Source organism: Canis aureus, chromosome 19, assembly GCF_053574225.1.
Source record: "Canis aureus isolate CA01 chromosome 19, VMU_Caureus_v.1.0, whole genome shotgun sequence".
Taxonomy (NCBI): Eukaryota; Metazoa; Chordata; class Mammalia; order Carnivora; family Canidae; genus Canis; species Canis aureus.
In genome coordinates this window covers 25,143,133-25,164,964 of record NC_135629.1, presented here as the reverse complement: position 1 = coordinate 25,164,964, position 21,832 = coordinate 25,143,133, and the positions used below count along the sequence as shown (strand labels likewise).

At 37.2% G+C, this 21,832-nt stretch overlaps 1 protein-coding gene across 2 annotated transcripts in view; it reads right to left on the bottom strand.

Moving 5' to 3' along the window:
* The window catches only part of SUCLG2 (succinate-CoA ligase GDP-forming subunit beta), a 263,193-nt gene that overhangs the window by 77,307 nt on the left and 164,054 nt on the right, over nt 1–21,832 (bottom strand). For both annotated transcript variants that reach the window (XM_077858123.1, XM_077858124.1), the window contains 2 exons: nt 19,823–19,984; nt 17,468–17,610 (listed from right to left, as the gene is read on the bottom strand). In XM_077858123.1, coding sequence (XP_077714249.1) covers nt 17,468–17,610; nt 19,823–19,984 — 305 coding nt within the window. The remainder of the gene's footprint in view (nt 1–17,467; nt 17,611–19,822; nt 19,985–21,832) is intronic.

Sequence of the window (21,832 nt, the reverse complement as noted above, 5' to 3'; positions counted from 1 at the left end):
TCCAGGTCACTCACATCCTTACAGGCTTATATCAGTTCCTTTTCCACCAAAGACATCTCAACCTCAGGAAAGCCCCACTCCAGGCCTAGGAAGGGGAAAAGATGCAAGGATGTGGAATGGGAGTTCATCACTTTCTAGCTACTGACAGAGTGGTCCCCACAACCCCACATGACCAGCCTCCATCTTCCCTATCCTCAGAAACTGCTCTCCAATGACAAAATCTAGCTGCAATGGCCAATTTCCTTTTCCAGTATAAAAAGATGAGAGGAGGAAAAGGGAGGAAAGGAAATTCATCATACTTATGAATGAATGAATAATAATAATGACAACAACAACAATAATAATAAAGTCCTTAAGACTTAATAGTCATGCCTCTTGCATCAATGCTAAGTAAATGTAATCGACAAAATGTCACCAAGCACATTACTTGAAGCTCCCACGTCACGGCTGGGAGTCTCTGACATGGCATGAGCATTTAGCCCCATGTCACAGCCGGCAATCCCTAACATGGCAAGGACATTTAGTTAAGACCACTTCATATTAGCAAAATAGGAAGAAACATGATATAAACCCTAACTTAATCAAGACAGGGAGACTTCAACAATGAACATGTTCTTTCACTTGTAAAACAAAACAAAACAAAACAAAACAAAAAACAAAAAAAAACTTGATTTCTTCTGCATCATTGTAATAATGGCAAGAGAAACTTCCAGTTTCCCCTCCATGTAACAAAAGCTGTGTGGTTTGGAAACTGATTAAAGGTGGAGACATAATTCAGAAAGTACAGCCCCAAAAAAGGAGTGGAAGAGGAAAGCTTCCAGAGAGCAGTGGGAACGAAACAATTTGGAGGAGGTCCTAGAACATGCAGGGTCCCTACAATCTGTCCTATGATATGTCCTCAGTAAAAAGATAGGCCTTGTAGTCCTTTTTCATTAAGTGACTTGTTTAGCATGAAGCATTCAAGTCCTCCCACCACTCAGGCACATGCATTTCCTCCACGTATCCCCTGAAAACTTTTTCTTTTGAAGGCCCATACAATTATAAGCATTAGATATGGCCCAGAAGGATAACTTCATTGGGGCATGATACACAAAAATCTCTTAGAATCACAGAATTTGAACCGGCATTCTTTGTATCTTTCTCTCAACCACCAACCATACAATGGCCCTTCTGGTTGTAAAGTTGTGTATTTAAATTAAAAAAAAAAAAAAAAGATCCAATATGCAAGACAAAAATTCAATTCCTAAGCCCCTGGTTTTCACTGCTTTCTTTATAATTTCACTAGAGTTTTATTTAGTCTCATCTTATACATCAAAGTCACATCATACACACATTTAATTTATACAAATCCAAATGTACAGGCATAGGAATAGAATAAGCAAGTAAGTGAGAAAGAGCCAAAATTAACGAGTAAAATATAATGGGTGATCCCAATGCTGATCCATTCAAAGAACACAAGTTCCTAACGGGGATGACAAGGAATGAGTTCCTTTTGCACTTAGGGCACTGTATAATCTAGTTGCCAAGAAGAGGGACTAGAGCCAGGCTGCCTGGATATGAATCCTTGCTCTACCATCCAAGTGTGGCCTGTGGCAACTTGTACCTCAGTTTCCTCATCCGTAAAATGGGCATGATTTAGTACCTTTTTTAGGTTGTGGTGAGGAATCAATGAGTTTGCATTTGTAAAGCCCTTAAACCAGTTCCTGGTATATAGTTAATACCTATTTAAGTGTTATCTGCTGTTATTAATATTTACTTTATTCTTCAACTTTGGTACAGTTCATTTTTTTTAATTCAACAAAATTAATTATTCATTGTGCACCATATTTCTGCCATTCTGGAGGAGTGGAGCTATAGCGGGCCCAACAGAGACCATCCTCCTTGTAACAAGCTTTACAGTGTCATGGGCCAGACAGACTACAACAATACGTTCCACCAATTGTCTAACCATAGACCGTGGTGGTGAGGAATTACCATGGAGAAGGCTTAGCATCTCACCACACTACTGGGACTTTGGCTTAAAGATACTACCAAAATGTGCTGGTGACTTGAAAGGATTGCCAAAGTTAATTTTGATTATAAATATTTTTTGCCTTCGGAACTTTTTCGAGCCTCACCCACATGTGTGATATGATTCCACTGTGCAGTGGCTGCAGCAAGTAAGAGAAGCATTTACAAAGCAGGGGGGGGGGTGTGAAATAAGCTTGCATCCTGTACCTCCTCTGGCCCACTGTCCAAGGAAGATGTGAACACCCAAGAACATGATACAATCCCCAAAGTGGAAGAGACAGCAATGAGGTCTCAGTTTGATACTGAAAATATGAAAGAAAAGCATGCAAACCTCAATTTTTCAGTGGTGGCTGACATAAAGTTGATCCAATAGTTGGAGAAAGATATATGCTGATTCTCTGACCACAGAGCAGTCTGTAAAGAGAGCTTGTACAAAGGGCTATCAAGAGAAAGAAACATCAAATTTTATTTTTTTAAAAGAAGTGATTTTTCATTCCTCATGTATACCAAAGAGAAATTCAGTGAAGACCTTATGTCACATATCATTATAAATCAATTTTCTTGACCAAACATAAAAGTTGATTCAACATCTCCACCTTGAAACACTCTATTATCATGACATTTGTCAAATACTGAAAGATCTGACCACTTCCCTTTTCCCCAAATAGCACAAGGAACCCAGATAACAAATGAAGGTTGTACTTTGTAACAAGAATAGACAGGAGATTGAATCACAGCAAAACACTTACAAATCAAGAGAGGGGAAGAAAAGTACCAAGAGAGATTAAATGTACAGAGAACAATAATAGGAAGGAAATCTCTTGTGAAAAGAAGCAGCTGATGGTAACTTAATCGAGACAAAAATGAATTAGATCTACTTCAGTGACTGAGCTCAAGATGAGGTAATTTCATAAAGTTTATAGAAAGTCGCTTGAAAATTACACAACTTGTTTTTTGTTCTCTACTTTTAGAGAGAAGGGAAATAAGAGTTCTCCATGAGGGAACTGATCTTCAGAAAAAACGAATTTACAAACCCAGTTGATGAATGTTACCTATTAACTAGAAGATTACCCTTAATTCTCATTTGGGTAAAAAATGTCACTTTAGAACTGAAAAAGTCCCTTGCAGTTTCAGGGTGAGATTTTAACACAGAAATAAGGGAATACAAATCTTAAGACACATGGGGGATGGCAAGTGTGTGGAGAAAGAAATTAAAAGCAGAGTTAACAGAATTGAGCTTTGTGCTCCTACTACATGGCACAACAAAGGCAAGCTGGGGCAGATTTTCCATTTTGCGACAGTAATACACATGGCATATAACACAGGACCTGCTGGGTTGTCAGCGACAGAAAATAAATTCTAACTTAAAGGGTAAAAAAGAATGAAATAGCTCTTAGCTGGGATGGGAGCTTAAGAGGCTACAGAGAGACATTCTCGCAGACATTATCAAACATGAGAATCACCTGAAGGGCTTGGTAACCTGTAGATTGCTGGGCCCCACCCCAGAGTTTCTGAGTCAGTAGTTTCAGCCAGATTTTCAGAATTTGCATTTCTGAAAAGGTTCCGGGTGATGCCACTCCTCCTAACTCAAGCACACTTGAGGAGGACTTTGCTAGGGAAAGCTAGACTCTAGGAAGCCCTATGACTAGGGGAGTCTCTATCACACAGCTTTGCTCCTGGATCTTACTCCGCTGTCATCAGAGAGGAAGGAATACTTTTATAAGCCTCTTGGGCCACTTTAGTTTAGCTCATGATTCCACAGGCAGGTGGCCTTTTTTATGTAAGGAGGAGAGCAGCAGCGAGGCCTCTGACTGGATTGAGGGGCTTCTGTTTGAGAAAACACCCCTGAAAGCAGCCTTATGCTAGGGATACAGCAGAGCAAGGGGCCTGGACCAGGTATAAGGGTTCTCTGCGGGCAGAAGCAGGGCAGAGAGGATCCAAGTGGGGATACAAAGAGCAAAAGAAGGCATCACCAGGATCACAGGGGATCACATGGAGAAGTATCACCAAAGAAATCAGAGTCATGGGAAAGCATGATGAGTAAAGAGCAATATGACAAAATGGTTACCGCAGACCATAAAAAAATCCATTTCAGCATCAAGATGGACCACGTACAATCAAATTCTCTTATGATACTGCTTCTTACACACATACCACCCATCTAAACTCACAGAGCAGTGCTTCTCACATAATCTGTGGTGAAGCACAATTTTTTTTTTAAATGCCCTGACAATCTCTGACTGATGTTTCTGTAAAATACAATCATATGAATTGCTAGAAAATTGATCTTCCACTTACATGTCAGGGCAATGGCAATTTGCAATAAAAGTTTCTACATGCTGATTCTGTTTCTGTACTTATTACAGACCTAAAAGAGCCCACGGACTGGTGTTTCTACACAAGCTGGCACTCCTCCAATACCATACTCTGAGCATTCCTACTCTAGACCACAGCGGACCAGGTCTCTGGGACAATTACCCAGCTAATTAAGGAAATGAATGAGCAAAGCTGTGTTCCTATAAAACTTTACTTATAAAAACAGGCATGAGGCAGAAAAACTGTAGAATGCCTACTCCTGCTATATAGACCAGTGCTTCTCAAACCCTAATGTACATAGAATCATCTGGGGATCCTGTGAAAACACAAATTCTGACCCCATGGATCCAAGGTAGGGCAGAGATCATGCATTTCAAATAGACTCCAAGTTGATATCAACATTTGATAGTCCATGGACCACATTTTGAGGAGTAAGGCTGCACAGACTCTTCTCTGTGAACCCAGAGACTAGGATGTGACATCAATATTAACAGGTTTTTTACACTAGGTCTTCTTTGAGCTTTAAAGGAATGATCATAATCAAAAGAACTTGATAAGGACAGCCTCATTGGAACCGATGACATCAAACACTGGATGCTTTCCCATTCTCTCAATTGGCTCAGGACCTGACACATAGTAGGTGATCAAGGAACAGTCAATGATTGCTCACTGAATGGAGGAATAACAAGCTGTGTCCACTAAGGCAAAGAAACAAGGATGATGGTGAGGCTCTAATTTCTGTCCTCTTGTCTTACCTAAGATGTTTTGCACTGTTTAATGCACTGGTGCAACTTACAGTAGGTGGTGATTTTAAGGTTGTATTTGTATAGGGGCACCTGGGTGGCTCAGTGACTGAGGGTCTGCCTTCAGCTCAAGGCATGATCCCAGGGTCCTGGGATTGAGTCCTGCATCAGGCTCCCCGCAGGGAGTCTGCTTCTTCCTCTGCTTATATCTCTGCCTCTCTCTATCTCTGTGTCTCTCATAAATAAATAAAAGTAAAATCTTTAAACAAAAAAAAGGTTTTATTTGTATAGAAAAATAGAATCATTAGAATTTATTCTTTCAGTAAAGGTTCTCTTTTCATATTTCTCTTTTATTCACTTTTGCGGCTTTCACTCTTCTTGTTTGATTATCAAACACATCTGTTTGTGAATTTGGTCAGCAGAGTCCACATCTGGATTAACTATTTGGTAGTTCAGTTTAACAGACAAGAAGATCCACTCATAAAAAGTAACCACCAATCACAGGTCATAAAACACAGAAAAATATCAGAAATATCTAAATTTGGGCATTTCCCCTCATACCTGCTACCTAAATTCCACATTCTTGGATTACAATGACACTCTAAAGATTCTTCATCACTTATATCTCTAACTTAGAGTAATGTACTACTTGGGATTAACAAGCAAGTGAAATCTAGAAGGTCAAGGGTTAAAGCTCTAAATGGATTTTCTGTTCACTATTTACGATCTGAAGGCCTCTGAGAATTAAAGCAGACACCTAAATGTCTGCTCAAAAATATTCTACTGGAGTTCTAATTGAGAAAAAGGGATGTGTCCAGAATGCTTACAGATAACGATTAATGAAAGAACTCACAGATAAGCTGGAAGAAAAATAATTAACTTGGATTTGAGCCAGCTGCCCCTTGGGAATGCTAACTAATATGTATGTTCAAAGTGCTCCATTTCATAAGACCTCAAAGGTGAAAACAGAGCATCCCCAGGAGAGGTTCCTGGATACAGAGATAAAATATCCATTGATACTCACAAAGGACCTCTAATTGTAAGACAGTTGTCACCCAAATTAAAGTTAAGCCATAAACTATTCAAGTGGGCAAAATTTGTTTTTTTGTTTTTTTGTTTTTTTTTTTAGTCTATAATAAAACAAATGACATGGCTTAGAGCACTTTGGTAAAGAAGTAGTGAGTAGTAAACACAAAGGAGAGAAGGGCAGCTCCAATGGGTACAGATGTTGGACTAATCCCCTCCCTGGGAGCATTCATGTCGTTGCCTACAAACCCAGATTCCACATCCAACACTCCTGACATGACTTTCTCCAGGGTAAACATTTCAGAGAGGTCTTCTTGGACAAACCTATAAAAAATCACACATTTCTGGCATTCTCAGGTCCCCTTTTCAGTTTTATTTTTTAACCTCGTAAGTATCACTACCCAGTATATTAGTTACTTGTTTGATGTTATATATTTATTTACTCACTGATTTAACTGTCTATCTTCTCTTCCTCTGAAATGGAAGCTCCAAGAGAACAAGACTTGATTTCACTCACTTGCTCTATGACTCAGCATCTAGATGAATGCCTGGCATGTAGAACATGATATATTATCATTTGGCAGATGTCACTGAATGGGTTTCTGGCCAGTTTAGTCATTCTATGGTCTGGAGAACTAGTCCTGACCTTGTAAAGGGGTTTGAGGAGTTGACCTTAACAAGCTGGGGGGAACCCCCTTCCTCCATAAAGTCAATTCTTACTGTGGGATGAGCTTTGTCAAACTTATGGCTGACACACTGACTTGTAGTATGGCTGAGTTCCTGCTTTAATTTCCTGACTCCAGTCTCCCTAGAACCAAGCTTCTGCTATAGGATGTTTTGCATGAGTGCAGCCTGGCCTCTGCACTACAGCCTGGAAACTATGGTACTGGCTACCTGTAAAATTCCCTAAAGGCTATTAAGAATTGCTTCCCTGTGTTTGTACTCTTGCTATCTTCTGTTAGCAAGCTACTTTTGGGTAAGAGCCCCTGCCCACTCACACTTCTCCCTGTAGAGATATTACCTGCTGCTGCCTGTGTCTGGCTGCTGGACAGGACCTCACCCCAGCATCTGCAGAGAGGACCTTTCATCCATTGCTTCTCTGACCCTAGGGGATAAGTCCAGTTCTAGACAATGGTCCCTACCAGGCTGCCCCATGCCATTGAAGTCTTGCCAGACACATGGCACTGGCATCTAGCTTGGGAAATTGTTTCACAAGGACAAATCATTAACTTGTTATGCTTTTCTTCGTGGCTGAGAATGTTCAGCTATATGATTTACATGGAAATAAAGAGACGTCAATATGAATTTGCTCTAAAAAGACATTTTTGGAGAACCCACTAGGTCCCTTGAACGATTAGAGTGGCTAGAAAGAATGAAGTGTATAATAATAACTGAACAAAACAAAACCAGGGACTGGAAAAAAAAAAAAAACTCAAGGAAAAGCTATACTTTAAGCTATTTTTAAAGAATATGGAGCAAATGAAAAGTTTAATGAAAAAGCAGTAATAAGTGAGGGGGGAAGAAATAACATTTCTAGGCAGTTTTATAGGATTTAAAAAGAGAAATGCAAAATGATTAAGTGGCGAGGACTATCAATTGTAAATACCCTATAGAAAGGAAGAGGGAGATAGGGACAAATTATCACGAGGTGGCATCTGATGGCTAGAGATTAACAAGACACCTATTTTACAATTTTGCCTGGAGTGTCTTGCTCTTTACAAAGATAGAAGATGCATAGAGAAATCAATGGATTCTTAGGAAGAATGTTAGCAAGAAAGAGCAAGGAAAAATAAAGATGAGTTTATTCTCCTACTTCTGGCAAGTCTTGTTCTGGACTCGGTGTCCTCTGATTGAACCGCATATATTAGGAGCATATCAAGAAGACCTTGAACTGAGCTGTCAGGAAGGGACATCAGGCCACATTTGGAATTCTTAGGTATTTCAGAATCTGGGCAATTCAGAATGACTGTGTCAAATGTTAAAGAATGACCCATTAATCCTGAGATAATTAAAACAAAGTCAGATCAGTAGCCCATTGAGGTAGTAAATGCATAAGACACAAAGGGGTGTCTAGCTTGGCCTTGGAATATGGTGATTTTCTTTTTCTATTGCTGTGAAAGTCTGTTTTGTGCTACAAAGTTTTTCATACTCGTTACTATTACATTTATTTGTTGACTATATTGTACTCTGCTTCAGTAAACCAGACTTACAAAGTTCACACATTTTTCTGAAAGAGATTTTAAATGCCGAGTTTCTTTAAATAACCCTCTAAATAACAAGATGCCTTTAAAACACTGCCCATTATTAACATGCTGGTAGAACTGATGGTCAGGGAGACCAGCTAACAACACTGGAAGATATGTATCATGTAACACCAGATTTTTATAAAAAGGCCATGGAAAGGAAGGACATTCTAATTATAACTTCCTAAAGATAAGTATAGATAATTTTTGGAAGGGAATTTAACAAAATTATAGTAGTGGTTGTGTTATGGTAACAAAGTTAGGGATAATTTTTTAAAATCTCATACTTTAGTAGGAAATGCAAATTTCTAGAAGTGGAAAAACTAATCAATTCATTTAAAAGTAAAGAAAACTTTCAAAAAGCACAAAGTGAAGAACATAAATGTGAACATAAATGTGTAAGGAGATCAAGTTCTTATCTGAAAAGTGGAAAATTAAGTTAAAATTTTCTCAAGGTTTATTCATTTAATCCTTATATATAAAGGCAATATGTCTAAAAAGCCATTACTGACACATTTTGAAGGTTCTCAGAGTCAAAATCCTTCCCCTTAGGAAGCATATAAAAGGAAATTATGAATAGAAAGATTTTTTTCACTTTACATTCAAGCTAACGGGCTGCTGACTGTCCTTTCTTAGAAAGATAAAATGGAGTAGGTCTTTCATATAATCTCTGAAGAGCTATCCATAATTATCCAAAACATTATTCAGGCAATTCTTATCATCCACAGTAGTCATGGTCTATAACCTTACAGTGAACATGGAGTTAGCAAATACTCAACCACTGCTCCCAAGGAAATGCAGGGTTAGGTTCCTGCAAGCCTCTGGTCATAACATTTTCTCAAAAGATCAATACATAACCTTATTTTCTGTGTGTTTCTGCTTAAGGATACCTTATTTAATATATACTATTAATTCATTAGTATTGAATTTATGGCCAATAGCACTCAAACTCACACGTGAACAAAGATGATCTCATATATATTTTCTCTGTGAGGTATATCACACCAGGCATGACCTAGGAAAATCAAACAGCACTGTAGCACTACATATGGGGCCATTTTAAACAGCAAAACAGGCACTCTTCTTATTGATGATAGTCTTCTACATTCCTTCTACCTAGTGTTGTGATAAATTGGCAAAAGAGTGAAAATCTTAAAATCTGCATACATATTCACCCTCATACATCTAGGAATTCATTGTATATAAATAAACTGAACAGTATGTAAAGTTAAGAACACAATGAAGTTCATAGCAGCATTATTTTAAGTTAGAAGCACCCTGAATACCAAATAACAAAGGACTGGTTAAGTAAATTTATATATTCATACAAGTGAATACTATTCAGTTCCTGAAGATACTGTAGAGGAGTGTACAAGGACAGGAAAAAAGGTATATAAAAGCAGGGGAAAGTAGATCTAATTGTGTCAATCATATTGATACTAGTCAAAAATACTACACTATGTGTTCATTTAAAACAGTATATGTAAATGTAACTTGACTTATTTTGGTACTTTTCTATATTTTCTGTTTTCCCTAATTTAATAATTAGGAAGAAAGGGGATGCTATTTAATAAAACACCCTAAAAAAAGACAAAACACTATTTATTTTGCAAGCCACGATGAGTCAAGCCGATTTCTTCAGCAAGCCCATATGGACATGTTGTTCATTTACGAAAAACAAGACAATCATTCCTAACTCCTAATTCTCTTGCAGTGGGTGGAGGGTAGTGTAGAAGAAGGAAGAAAGGGAATTCACGATGTCTTCATCTCCTGAATGCAGTGGGGCTGAGCTCATCAGCTCTACAGCTCACCCCTGAGACTAGAAGAATCAGAACCCTTCTCTGTTCAAAGGTCTTCATCTTGTTCTCCTGATTATTTTCCTAAGCTTACTCCCCACATCTAATGATTCCCCTACCAGGCATTCAAAACAATACCTCAAAAATAATACTAGTAAAACTTCTAGATGCTTTATCACTCTACCATTATAAGATAATTCCTAAGACTCAGAGATACATGACATTAATCCTGGCCATTATCTGGTCACCCTTTAGAAAATGCACTATTTTCTAATTGTTGAATTGAACCACATCTTTTCTCAGTGCAATAACACTGAGAGAGAGGGAGAAAAAAAAAATCCTAACTCTTCTAATCATTATCTATTATTTCCAATTTATATGACATTATACTTTTATTAGTGGTTCATTTCTCTTTAACGTCTACAAAGGCTTCTCCATCAGGATTCATAATCAATTACTAAGCATGTTAGGACTAATGATAAAATTTACTAAAATATCCCCAAATCTGTTAAAATTCTTCAAATTACTTACTATGAAACAAAACAAAGTACATTCAAATCTAAATTTTGAGAAGCAGAGAAATGAGTAAAAACCTTTTTTTTTTTTTTTAATTTCTGAGAATGTGTCAGCAAGGAGTGTGAAAATAGATTAAGAGTGTTTCATTAAGGATGCATGAAAAATGCAGTCGCTATCAGAATCAACTGCCTTCTCGGGACCCAGCTCTTATTGGGAAGTGCTGGCAGGTAAAATGGAATGAGCATGTGTTGGCCAAGGACAGCCAGATATGTATGGAAATTTGGATCAACTGGACATCGGAGAAAGAAGTGCAAGACACGAGGAAAAGCAGTTTGAGGAGAGGAAGAGCAATGAGTGGGGCAGCTGGCTTTCCCTTCTCCAGCTTACATACATTGTTACCCTACATGAAACCAGGCCACAGGTTACCAATCCATAAGCACAAAATCATTTTTATTTTTCTCAAATAGACTGTTAGGTAGCCTGTCACCACAAAGAACGGCTGCCTGGACTTTTACTTCTTCCAACTCCGTGCAAACATAAAATTTTTTTTCAAAGAGGCATGTAAGAACAGGGATGGGGTAGTTATTTCAAAAATAATGTTCATGTTGTTTAAAGGATTGGGCATTATATTTGAAAATAAATCCCTACAAGTACTCCCCAAAATAAATATTCCCTCACAGATAAGGTATTTCAGCAAATATATGTTGTCTGTAATAAAATGAGTTTTGGTTCAAGCCTCTGATATAAACATGTAAATAAGTGAGAAAGAACATACTGTGTTTTTTAAAATATATTCTAAATGTATGATGATCAACAATATGTGTGTGAGGCATTGAGCACATATTAGTCCCAAAGCATATTTATTAAAACTGAAGGCATTTGCATGCTGAAAGGCATTTGCTACTGAAAATGTGGCATCCAGTTTTACTACTGCAGACTCAAATTCGAAAGACTTTTCAAGCACACACCACAGAACCAAAGTAGCTGGACTCTTCTCAAACTTATACCAAAGGATATTCTGCAGTTCTTGCACACATGAATTTAATCCTTCCTCGATTAAGTTGTGTTTTCTTGGCTGTCTGAACAGAGAATTACTGTAAGCTACTGAATTGCTGGCTTACACACTTTATCCACTTGAAAAGAAGACACGAGGTAACACTGATGTCAATGAACCTCCCATCCTATAGATGACCATTTCCTCCCTCCTGTTTCAGTAATTATAAATTTAAGCCTTAGAATGATAATGAAATTGAACATTCAAAAAACAACAATACAAATTAAAGTTTTCACTGTACTTTAGAAACATCTGCCAAGTATTGACACATATATGATCTCTGATATTTAAAGCAATGCTTTGGGGTATCATTTTCATGTCTACTTTACAGACAGAAGTTTAAAAGAGTATATCCTAACACCTAATAAATATATTAAAAGGTGTTCAACCTCATCAGCCATGAGAGAAAGCCACAATGAATACACCATGTATCTATCAGAATGATTAAAACTGGTAAGGCTTGACTGCACCGAGTGTTGGTAAGGATGTGGAGAGACTGGAATGCCCAACAACTCTGGTGTACACCAGACTGTAAACTGGCACACCTAGAGAGCTGCTTGGTAGTATCCATTCAAGCTGAATACGTGTGTACATTATGACCCAGAAATCCTAGGTCCAAGAATATAACCCACAAAAATGTGCTCCAAAGGCCATGTATGAGAACACGTTCATAGCAATGTAATAGCCAAAACTGAGTAACACAGTATCAACAGAAAAGGATAAAGTTCTGGCAGAGATAGAATACCATATAGCAACAAGAAAGTGGAAACCACTGCTACATAAAACATGGGAGAATCTTACAAATAAAGGTTAAGTGAAAGACAGCAAACACAAAAGAGTGCACACTGTATGATCCTATTTATATTATGGCGAATCAAATCTAAGACATTAGAAGTTGGGATAGCTGTGTTACCCTTGGGGAGTAAGCAGAGAAGGAGAAGCATGGGGCAGGGGTGAACTACTGGTCTCTAAGATGCTGGTTGCCTTAGTCTGTTCAGGCTGCTATAACAAATTACCATAGACTGAGTGGTACAACAGCAAACATTTACTTTTCACAATTCTACAGGCGAGAAGTCCAAGATGAAGGCACTGGCAGATTCAGTGTCTCATGAGAGCCCACTTCCTGGTACAGAAATGGCCATCATCTAGATCTATCCTCACATGGAGGAAGGGGTGAGGGAGCTCTTTGGGTTTTAATCCCATTCATGAGGCTCCACCCTTATGATGTAATTATCTCCCAAAGGCCCTACCTTCTAATACCATCACATTGGGGGTTAGGATCTCAACGTATCAATTTTGGGGTAACACAAATATTTAATCCATGTTCTATTTTGTGACCTGGCTGCCAGGTACAGGGCTATGTTCACTTTGTGGTAACTCATAAAGCTATATACTTTTTATTTACATACTATTCTATATTTTCATACTTCAATAAGAATTTATTAAGAATTTTAAATGATACTATCATATAAAATTATTCCTCCTTTAAATAGGAAATGGGGTAGCCTGGGTGGCTTAGCAGTTTAGCGCCTGCCTTCAGCCCAGGGCATAATCCTGGAGACCCGGGATCGAGTCCCACGTCAGGCTCCCTGCATGGAGCCTGCTTCTCCCTCTGCCCGTCTCTCTGACTGTCTCTTTCTGTCTCTCTGTGTGTGTCTTTAATGAATAAATAAATAAGATCTTTAAAAAAAATGGGAAATGTATATGTGTATCTCAATTAATATAATAAGCAACTCTCTGATTAAATGGTCTTACCACAAAAAAAGAAATTATAATTACGGAACACAGTGGAAGCTAATGCTATACTGGTCATCATACTGCAACATATAGATATATCAAACACATTATACATCTTAAACTTATATGATGTTATATGTCAATGAAATCTCAATGAAAAAATTTAAAGAAAGTGAAACTCCAAATACTAAAAACAACAAATGAAGCAACCCTTTGCGTTAATAAGTACTATTATTATTTCATTTTATAAAAGAGGAACCTGAGATATATAGAAGTTAAATAATGTACTCAAGCTCCCACAACCAGCAAGTGGTAAAAATGTGACTGGAATCTGGGCAGTCTGGTACCAAAGCCCCACTAAGAACCCCTTCTTTTTTTAAACTAATACTTGGTTCTTATGTAGCACATTTCTTCCTGGATATTTAAAGAGCTTTGAAAAACTCTGTATGTTAATTAGACTGAGATCAAAGAATGATAATATTTAAAGGAATACAAATTTAAAAATGAAGCGCTTTGAAAATATGACTCTAAGTTGGATCCAAACCAGGAAGCACAGACACATCAGGTGCGGTGACTTCACAAATGTCAATCCCACACCACTGGTTTTCAAAATCAGGCCTCCAGAAGCAACAGATTTGTTTAACTTTGGCCAACAAAGTTGGTGCGACTGTTGAGACTGCTGTCAATGGTCTTTTCCTTTTATTCATTTATGTAGGATATTTTACATACTCCAGATGTCGTTTGTACTCATTTTCTACACCTTTAGAATTCTAAGTTTAGAATAAGAAATAAAAGCCAAAGCTTTTATTTTATTTATGATTCAGGAAAACAAAAACTTAAGGATCATATTCTTTGGAGGGCTACTCCTTAAGTGTGTCTAAATTCTTTAGAGATTACCACAAAAACCCTACATCTACTTCCTATTTTTGTGATTTTTTACTCCTTATGACTTAAAGAATACTAGTGCTTAGAATTCTGTATGTAAAAAATGATAAAGATCAGATCTATTACAGCACCAGAACAAACTCCATTGCCTTTCTCTTGTCTCCAGCCCAACTAGAAAATAAGATAAGTACAAAATATTTAATGTGAATTCAGTTTTCTAAGTGAGCTATCTTGAAAAGATTCTTGTTCTAGGCAGTTTGGTGGAGGAGCTCTGTTTCACATATATTATAAACAAATAAGGAACACATCAGTTATACAGACATTTGTGTTAGGTACCAGTGAATATCGGCATTTGGGCTAATAGTCAAAGAAAATAAATTTAAGTTTCAGCTCCCTGGCTGACAGTATGTGTAGAAATATAGGTTAACCAATAATATTGTTCTTGAATGATGACATTTATAACATTTATTACTTCATCAATAGAATTAGCTCACACATATGACAAACAAATAGTTGTTACTATCAGTTAATTCAAGTTAAACAACAACAGGAGTTTTGCAATTTTGAGTTTCAGTGTATTCAACTCACTAATCCTTACATCTAACAAGAAAATCAATACCTTTGTAATAATTAGCTTTGGGTTTTTGGGATTCTCTGCTTCTGGGCAGCTGAATGGGGTTCTACTTGAAATAATTACTGCCAGAACTACAATCAGTTTTCTTGCAAAATCAAATCAACTCATCTATACTATTTTTAAGGCTCTGTTCTCTGAAACCTGTTAAACAATGCCAGGATTGAAAATACCCATTACATTTCTATGCTTTTTATCCGTCTTTGAAATTTCAAGATTTGGAAAATTTACAGTGAGATGAGCTATGCATTCATTTTCCTGATATAGCATAAGAAAAATAAAATAACTCCCACATATCTTTCTCTACCCAAGATGACAGGCAATCTCAAAAAAAGTTTAAATACTCCAAGCATTTGAAAATATTCCATAGGGTAAAGTCAAAAATTTTTAAGAGGCTGTTTAAAAAAAAAAAAAAAATGGCTCTGCAAGTGATTTTTCCTTCCCTTCCTGCATTTTTACAAAATTAAAATTCCAGATCAGCCACTAAGAAAAGATATTCCAAAGAAAATGCAATGATTGTCCTGGTAGATTTACTCCCTCGATAGCTCTCTATTATTCTTAGCACTGAATTTCAGTAGACACTAAAAGTTAGTTTTTTATCACAGTCGCGCTGTTCTCTGAATACTTTGTGGTTCAAGCAGTTTAAAGAGCTGTGTGTTAGTTACGTCCATGGTACTTAGAGATTTTTAACTGATAGGAAACTCTCTGGGAGGAAAATGATGCTTCCTTCAGAAAATAAGAAGGGGCACCTGGGTGGCTCAAGCCTGTTAATAATAAGCAGCCCTTGGACCAGGTCATGACCCAAGGGTCATGGGATCAAGCCCACATTGGGCTCCCTTGCTCATCATAGAGTCTGCATCTCCTTCTCCCTCTGCCCCTTCTCCCACTCTTACATGCATTGTCTCAAAAATAGGTAAATAAATTTTTTTAAAAAAAGAAAATAAGGGATAACTAAGTTAATAGCTAGAAAGCCATTGATAATATTCCTACTTAAGTAGTGAAAATAAGGTACTTATATAAACAGAAAAACCAACTGCAAACACTTTCTTCATGGCTGGGTGACTTTGGATTTTGATGACTTTGCTCTTCCTAGACAGCACTGGAGAACTAAAAATAAGCAGCTGACAATACCTCACCATTTATTTTGTGAATCAGATGGACAAGAGTTAACAAAAGTGTAAGGTTTGCAACCATCTGAGTCACAATGAAAATAGACAAACATACAACTATTACAAAACAAAATTTTATATATGTGAACCAAAAGACTATTGATGGTCCACTTATTAATGAGAAGTTTCCATATTAAGTTCAGATCACATTTCTTTAAAAAAAGAATCTGGTGTCATTTTCGTTTATGATTTTCTTAGTGATGGCTCACATTTCCCATGTCTTCAGATATATTAAGAACCAAGGGAAAAAAAAAAAAAAAACAAGAGAATGTCTCATATACTCTAACAGTATCAAGATAATGATTCTCAAAGGTTTTTTTTTTTTTTTTTTTTTTTAAGATTTTATTTATTTATTCATGAGAGACACACAGAAAAAGAGAGGCAGAGACACAGGCAGAGGGAGAAGCAGGCTCCATGCGGGGAGCCTGATGTGGGACTCGATCCCGGGTCTCCAGGATCAGGCCCTGGGCTGAAGGTGGTGCTAAACTGCTGAGCCACCCGGGCTGCCCATGATTCTCAAAATTTAAAGTCAAATTGTTGTGGACAGACACCACCTTACAGAATTGTTATGAGACTTAAATGATATATATCAGATGTCCAGAACGTGTTAGTCTTTTCCATATAATAAACGTTCACCTAAACCTGTTGTCACAGACAACTGGGTACCCTACAGCTGAAACAAAGCATATGGGTATTTAACTTGAAAAATGTTTACTGAATCTCTGCTACGCACTAGCATAGGTATGATAGCTATACCTTAGACAAGAAGAAAAGAGGTTCATGAAACAACATTCTATGCTGCCTACCACACGTTATGAACTATGGCACAGATGAAAATTAAAAACATACAGAAGAATATGGGGTCATTTCTTTCTAGTGATACATAGTTTTATAATCCTACAATTTTCTTCTGTCTCCAACTGTATGATAATACTTGTAGCATGTATATGGAAGGAATCAGAGACTGAGTCCTCTAAGTCAAGTAAGCTAATCGCTTCAATGTAGGTTACTCAAATCATGTTTCAAGCCAACCAGTGTTTCACCGTCTGGTGCACTCCCTTCTTTTTATTTCCTCAGATCTCCCAGGACTTTGGAAGCACAGCAACTGAAATAAAATCCTGGGGGCACTTATCAGCCTTTCAGCTGAAATGAGTAAATCAATGTATACTCCAAGCAGATATAAAGCAGGATTTGCATCTGTGGCTGCAAAATAAATGTGTTGGCTTATTTCCCCTTAAGGGAAAAGGCAGAAGGAAAGGAGGCAATTCCAGAAGGAAAAGGCAATTATTAATGGTGAAAAATTAGAACATTATGCAATCTCCCTGCCAAGACAGAGGTTACCTTAGGATCAGCTGTGAGCAGTTTGAAAGCTTGATAGACTTGAGCTTCCTTTACACCACCACCAAGATCCAAGAAGTTGGCTGGCTTCCCACCTTTCAGGAGGATGATGTCACAAGTAGCCATGGCAAGTCCAGCACCATTCACTGGGAAATGTAAATGGCACACAAGACAGGATAAATTTAGCAACATGAAAGGGTGCCTGAACTATTTCCCTCCCCCATAATGGCAAAGAGAACCCTGTCACTACAAGGTCAATCTGTCCTGCCTGGAACTATGTTCAATCAGGTAAATTCATAGACTTTTAGGGTAAATCAGGAAATATGCATACAAAGAATATCCAACACAACAACAACAACAACAAACTCCTGGGAATACGAAGACAGGTTTTTTGAGAAATTAAATCAGTCTGGGAAACAGATAAAAGGGGAGAATTTACATAATTCATTAATTTGGGCTAGTAGTAGAAGAGGGAACTTTGGGTTCTGGAAAAATACAGAACTCAAAAGAACCCAGAAAGAGAGAAGAAGGCTACAAGAATCTGCTTGAGTCTGTGAATTACATTCTTTTTAATATCTTTTAAGAGACCTGGGTAAAAAATGGAATTCGTTTAATTTTTCGCTTGCTGAGAATATGCTCCTTTGAATGTAGCATCCCTCTGGGGTAGAACCACAGGGGTCCCTACTTCAATAGGGCTCCATACTTTTTTACACTCGGTGCAACCAAGCATGTTTATAGGTTATGTGGATAAACTCAGAAAACAAATGAATAAATGAGAGCACCAAAATAATATTCTTATCCCTCTGTTCATTCTTCAATGTAATATAAGAAATGTTCACTAGCAACCTGATCATTAAAACTAGAACCAAAATGTGCTAACATCTTAGGAGCTTTTTTTTTTTTTTTTGTAAGAAGACAGAGTTTAAACACTGCAATTCTTGTTTTTCAGAGCTGAGTTTTATTGACTAATTGTACTTCTTTTGCTTCTTATGCTTAATTACATGAAATTACTTTCCTCAGGTTAGAAAGAAAAAAAAAGCAGACCTCCTGAACACAGCAGAAATTCTCAAGGTAAAATATACTTCACTTTTTCTGACCTTTGAATTCCCCAGGCAAGCCTCTGAACTGTGACTAATTTAATTGAGTCTGGGGCAACTACAATAAAAATGGTTTATATACGATCTTAAAACAATTTGAAATGTGTTAATCGTCGCTTTTGAGGCTGCTAACTTGGTCAAATCATGCATACTCCCACAGAGGCTACAAAGAATCTGTATTTAATTTGTTCTAAACACACCATTATATCATTCTCCTTTCTAAATGCCTACAAATATTGAGAGCGCATTAGCTTATCAAGATCAGAACAATGTGAGTGATTTGGTACATTATAGTTATTACTCCGATACAAAGCAAGAGCTCTTGGTATCACTTGTAATTAGATGTCATTTTCTATTGTATTGCTCAGCAGACTACCAGATGAGGTCTGTTCAGTTCTGAATATAATAATCCTGTTGCTTTAATGAGCTACAAATCTTTTTTATTTTAATTCCATTAAGATTAAGACCTCAGTTTCCAGTGCAATGAATTGGTTCCACCAGAAACACAGATAGGTATAAATCTCAGCTCTATAAGCTGTGGACAATAACAGAAATTATATTGCTTCTATAGACCCATTCTTATCTCAGCTGAATAAGCCATTTCCACAAATTTAGATGAGTATGATAAAATCAATTGTTTTATTAATAAACTGGATAATGGATTAAACATTTTATCATTTGGTTATCATAAAAGCTGAAACTGGAGTATAATGATTCAAGTGTATGTTCTCTTCTACTTCCTCTGAGAAATGTTATCTTAAACCCAACTTTCAGAATAGTTCCTAGCATATTAACAATGACTGGGGCAGCAAAGATTTTGATTTTTATTAAGCAAAATTTAGCTGAGATGCTTTAAAATAGTATTTCTCAGCTGAGGTTATTTTACATACCAGAAGATACTTGCCAGTGTTTGGCGACATATTTGATTGTCACAATGTGGCAGGGCAGTGGGGGAGGGAGGTGACACCTAAAGACCACTTCTAAATATCTGACAATGTATAGGGCAGCCTCTTCCCCAGCAAAGAATTATCCCACCCAAAATGTCAATAGTGCCAGACTTGAGAAACCGTGCTTTAAACCAATGATCACTGAGCAAATGAACTTTGGGAGGAAACTGAATTGTTTCCCAAGACTTTGGGGCTACAAAAACTCCTAGTTTTACTGGCTACAGGGAAATAACCATTTCAGAAAGGTTCAGAAATAAATTCCTAAATTCTGCAAAAATTCACAAATTATGCTTTTGATAGAACTACTTTCTTACCAAAGCAGGCAATGTTCCCATCCAGTCCTATATATTTTAGATCATATTTGGCAGCTTCATTTTCAATGGGCTCATTCTCCGATTTGTCGTCCATAGCAAATATGTCCTTTTGTCGGAATTCTGCATTATCATCAAAGTTTATCTTTGCATCAAAACAGACAACTAAATAAAGGAAAAAAGGCACCAAATGAATATCTCTTAAGGATCTATAAATTAGTTCCCCAGGCTGGCAGGCACAGGAGAAAGAAAAATAAGATACTGTCATCTTTTTCATGATATGAGTGGGAGAAGCTATTACAGCTTCCTTGATCTTAAACTTTAGGGCTACACAAATAGAGTGGCATAGTCCCTGTCCTCAAAGGACTTACATTCTAATAAAGAGCACAGTAACGTATGCCTGTTGGTCTCTGTTTAATAAAACAATAATATAAACTGTGGTCATCCATTAAAAGTTATAGACTGCCATATGTACATACAGCTTTGATTTGCCATTTTTTTACATTTTGTATTTTTAGTATATAACCACTAATCATTGCCTTTACCTTCTATGCAAAGAAAAACTAGATTATGACACTTAATCCCACTATCCTCCTTTGTCTTTCTTCTGATGCTGCAAAGTGAAATTTCTATTTAATCAGTATCCTCGCTAATAATTCTGAAAGAGTTAGTGGGAAGAATACCAGGTTACAATCAACAGTTTTTTACTTGATCCTTAACTAACTCTGTAACTTGATTAAAAAAAAAAATAGCCTACTTTCTTTTTGGGCCTGTTTTCTTATTTGGAAAATGGATATAACAATCCCCAATCTGCTGATAAATTTAATTTGGGGTCTGCTCAAACTGGACCATCATCCTGATGTGTGCAGGATATGATTCTTTTGATTCAGGTTATAAAACACTAAGAGACCAAGACTGATCAGATATAATGGAAGGTGGCCAGGCATTATCATTTCTACTGTCTCTATTCTCTGGTGCAGGTAGAAATCTCTAACTCTCTCAACAGCCAAGAGCCTGGACACAGTTGAAACTCACTGGGTGATATGAATGGACCATGCAAAGAGAACTTTCCTTGATTTACGGGATATCTTCTATATGAACTGTCAGGGAGAGACTGCAGTGGGGAAGGGGGGCATGCAGGTTTCTGGAATCTTACCCCTTTTATTATATCACTTAGGGTAGAAGTCAGTTGTGTATGATGACATTCCATCCTAACCTCTTGCTTTACTTGAGAATTTGATAGGGATCCTTGACCTACACTTTGGAGAAATTACCCATTCTCCTCCAGCATTGCTACAAGGTACCTAGTTCTTCAAAGGGAAACAACCTGTAATAATTCTCTCAAAAGCAATGACCATGGTCTGTTAATCCCATTTGCTTACATACTGTTAACATTACAATGTCCTAGAGCTACAGACCCTACATAGAGGCTCTATACCAAGGTCTCTCTGCCACAAAAAGCAAACACTTTGATACAAATCTATGCAGAACTGGAATATTAATATCTAAGAATGCTTGGCATACATGAAAGCCCAAACCACAAATTATTTAAAGTAACACTGACTGAGAAGAGAGAGTCTTATACAGAAGTTAATGTCTGCCAGAGTCCTTGGTCTTGCCACAAAATGTGCAACCACTTTACCCACACACTGTGAATACATGGAACAAATGAGTAATTACTGTCCAGAATGCTGTAATCTTAATGATGGAATCCTACAATTACCAAAGGAATTGGCCAACGTTCTCTGCTTGCTACAAGAGCATTTTGTCAGCAGCTAATGACTGGTATAAATAATCAATAGGAAAGCAACTTCATTGTTGGCTTTCCATTAGGCTTATAAATAAATTTTAATTAATTTATTAGTAATTTCAGCTCTTCCATTACTCATTGCCAAGACTGTAACCGACACCTTCAAAATGAATGGGCGAAGGCTATCAAATTGACTTCCTAACTGAAGAGTTTCAAAAAAAAAAAAAAAGAATTCTTGGTCAAGATCAATAAACTAGTAAATC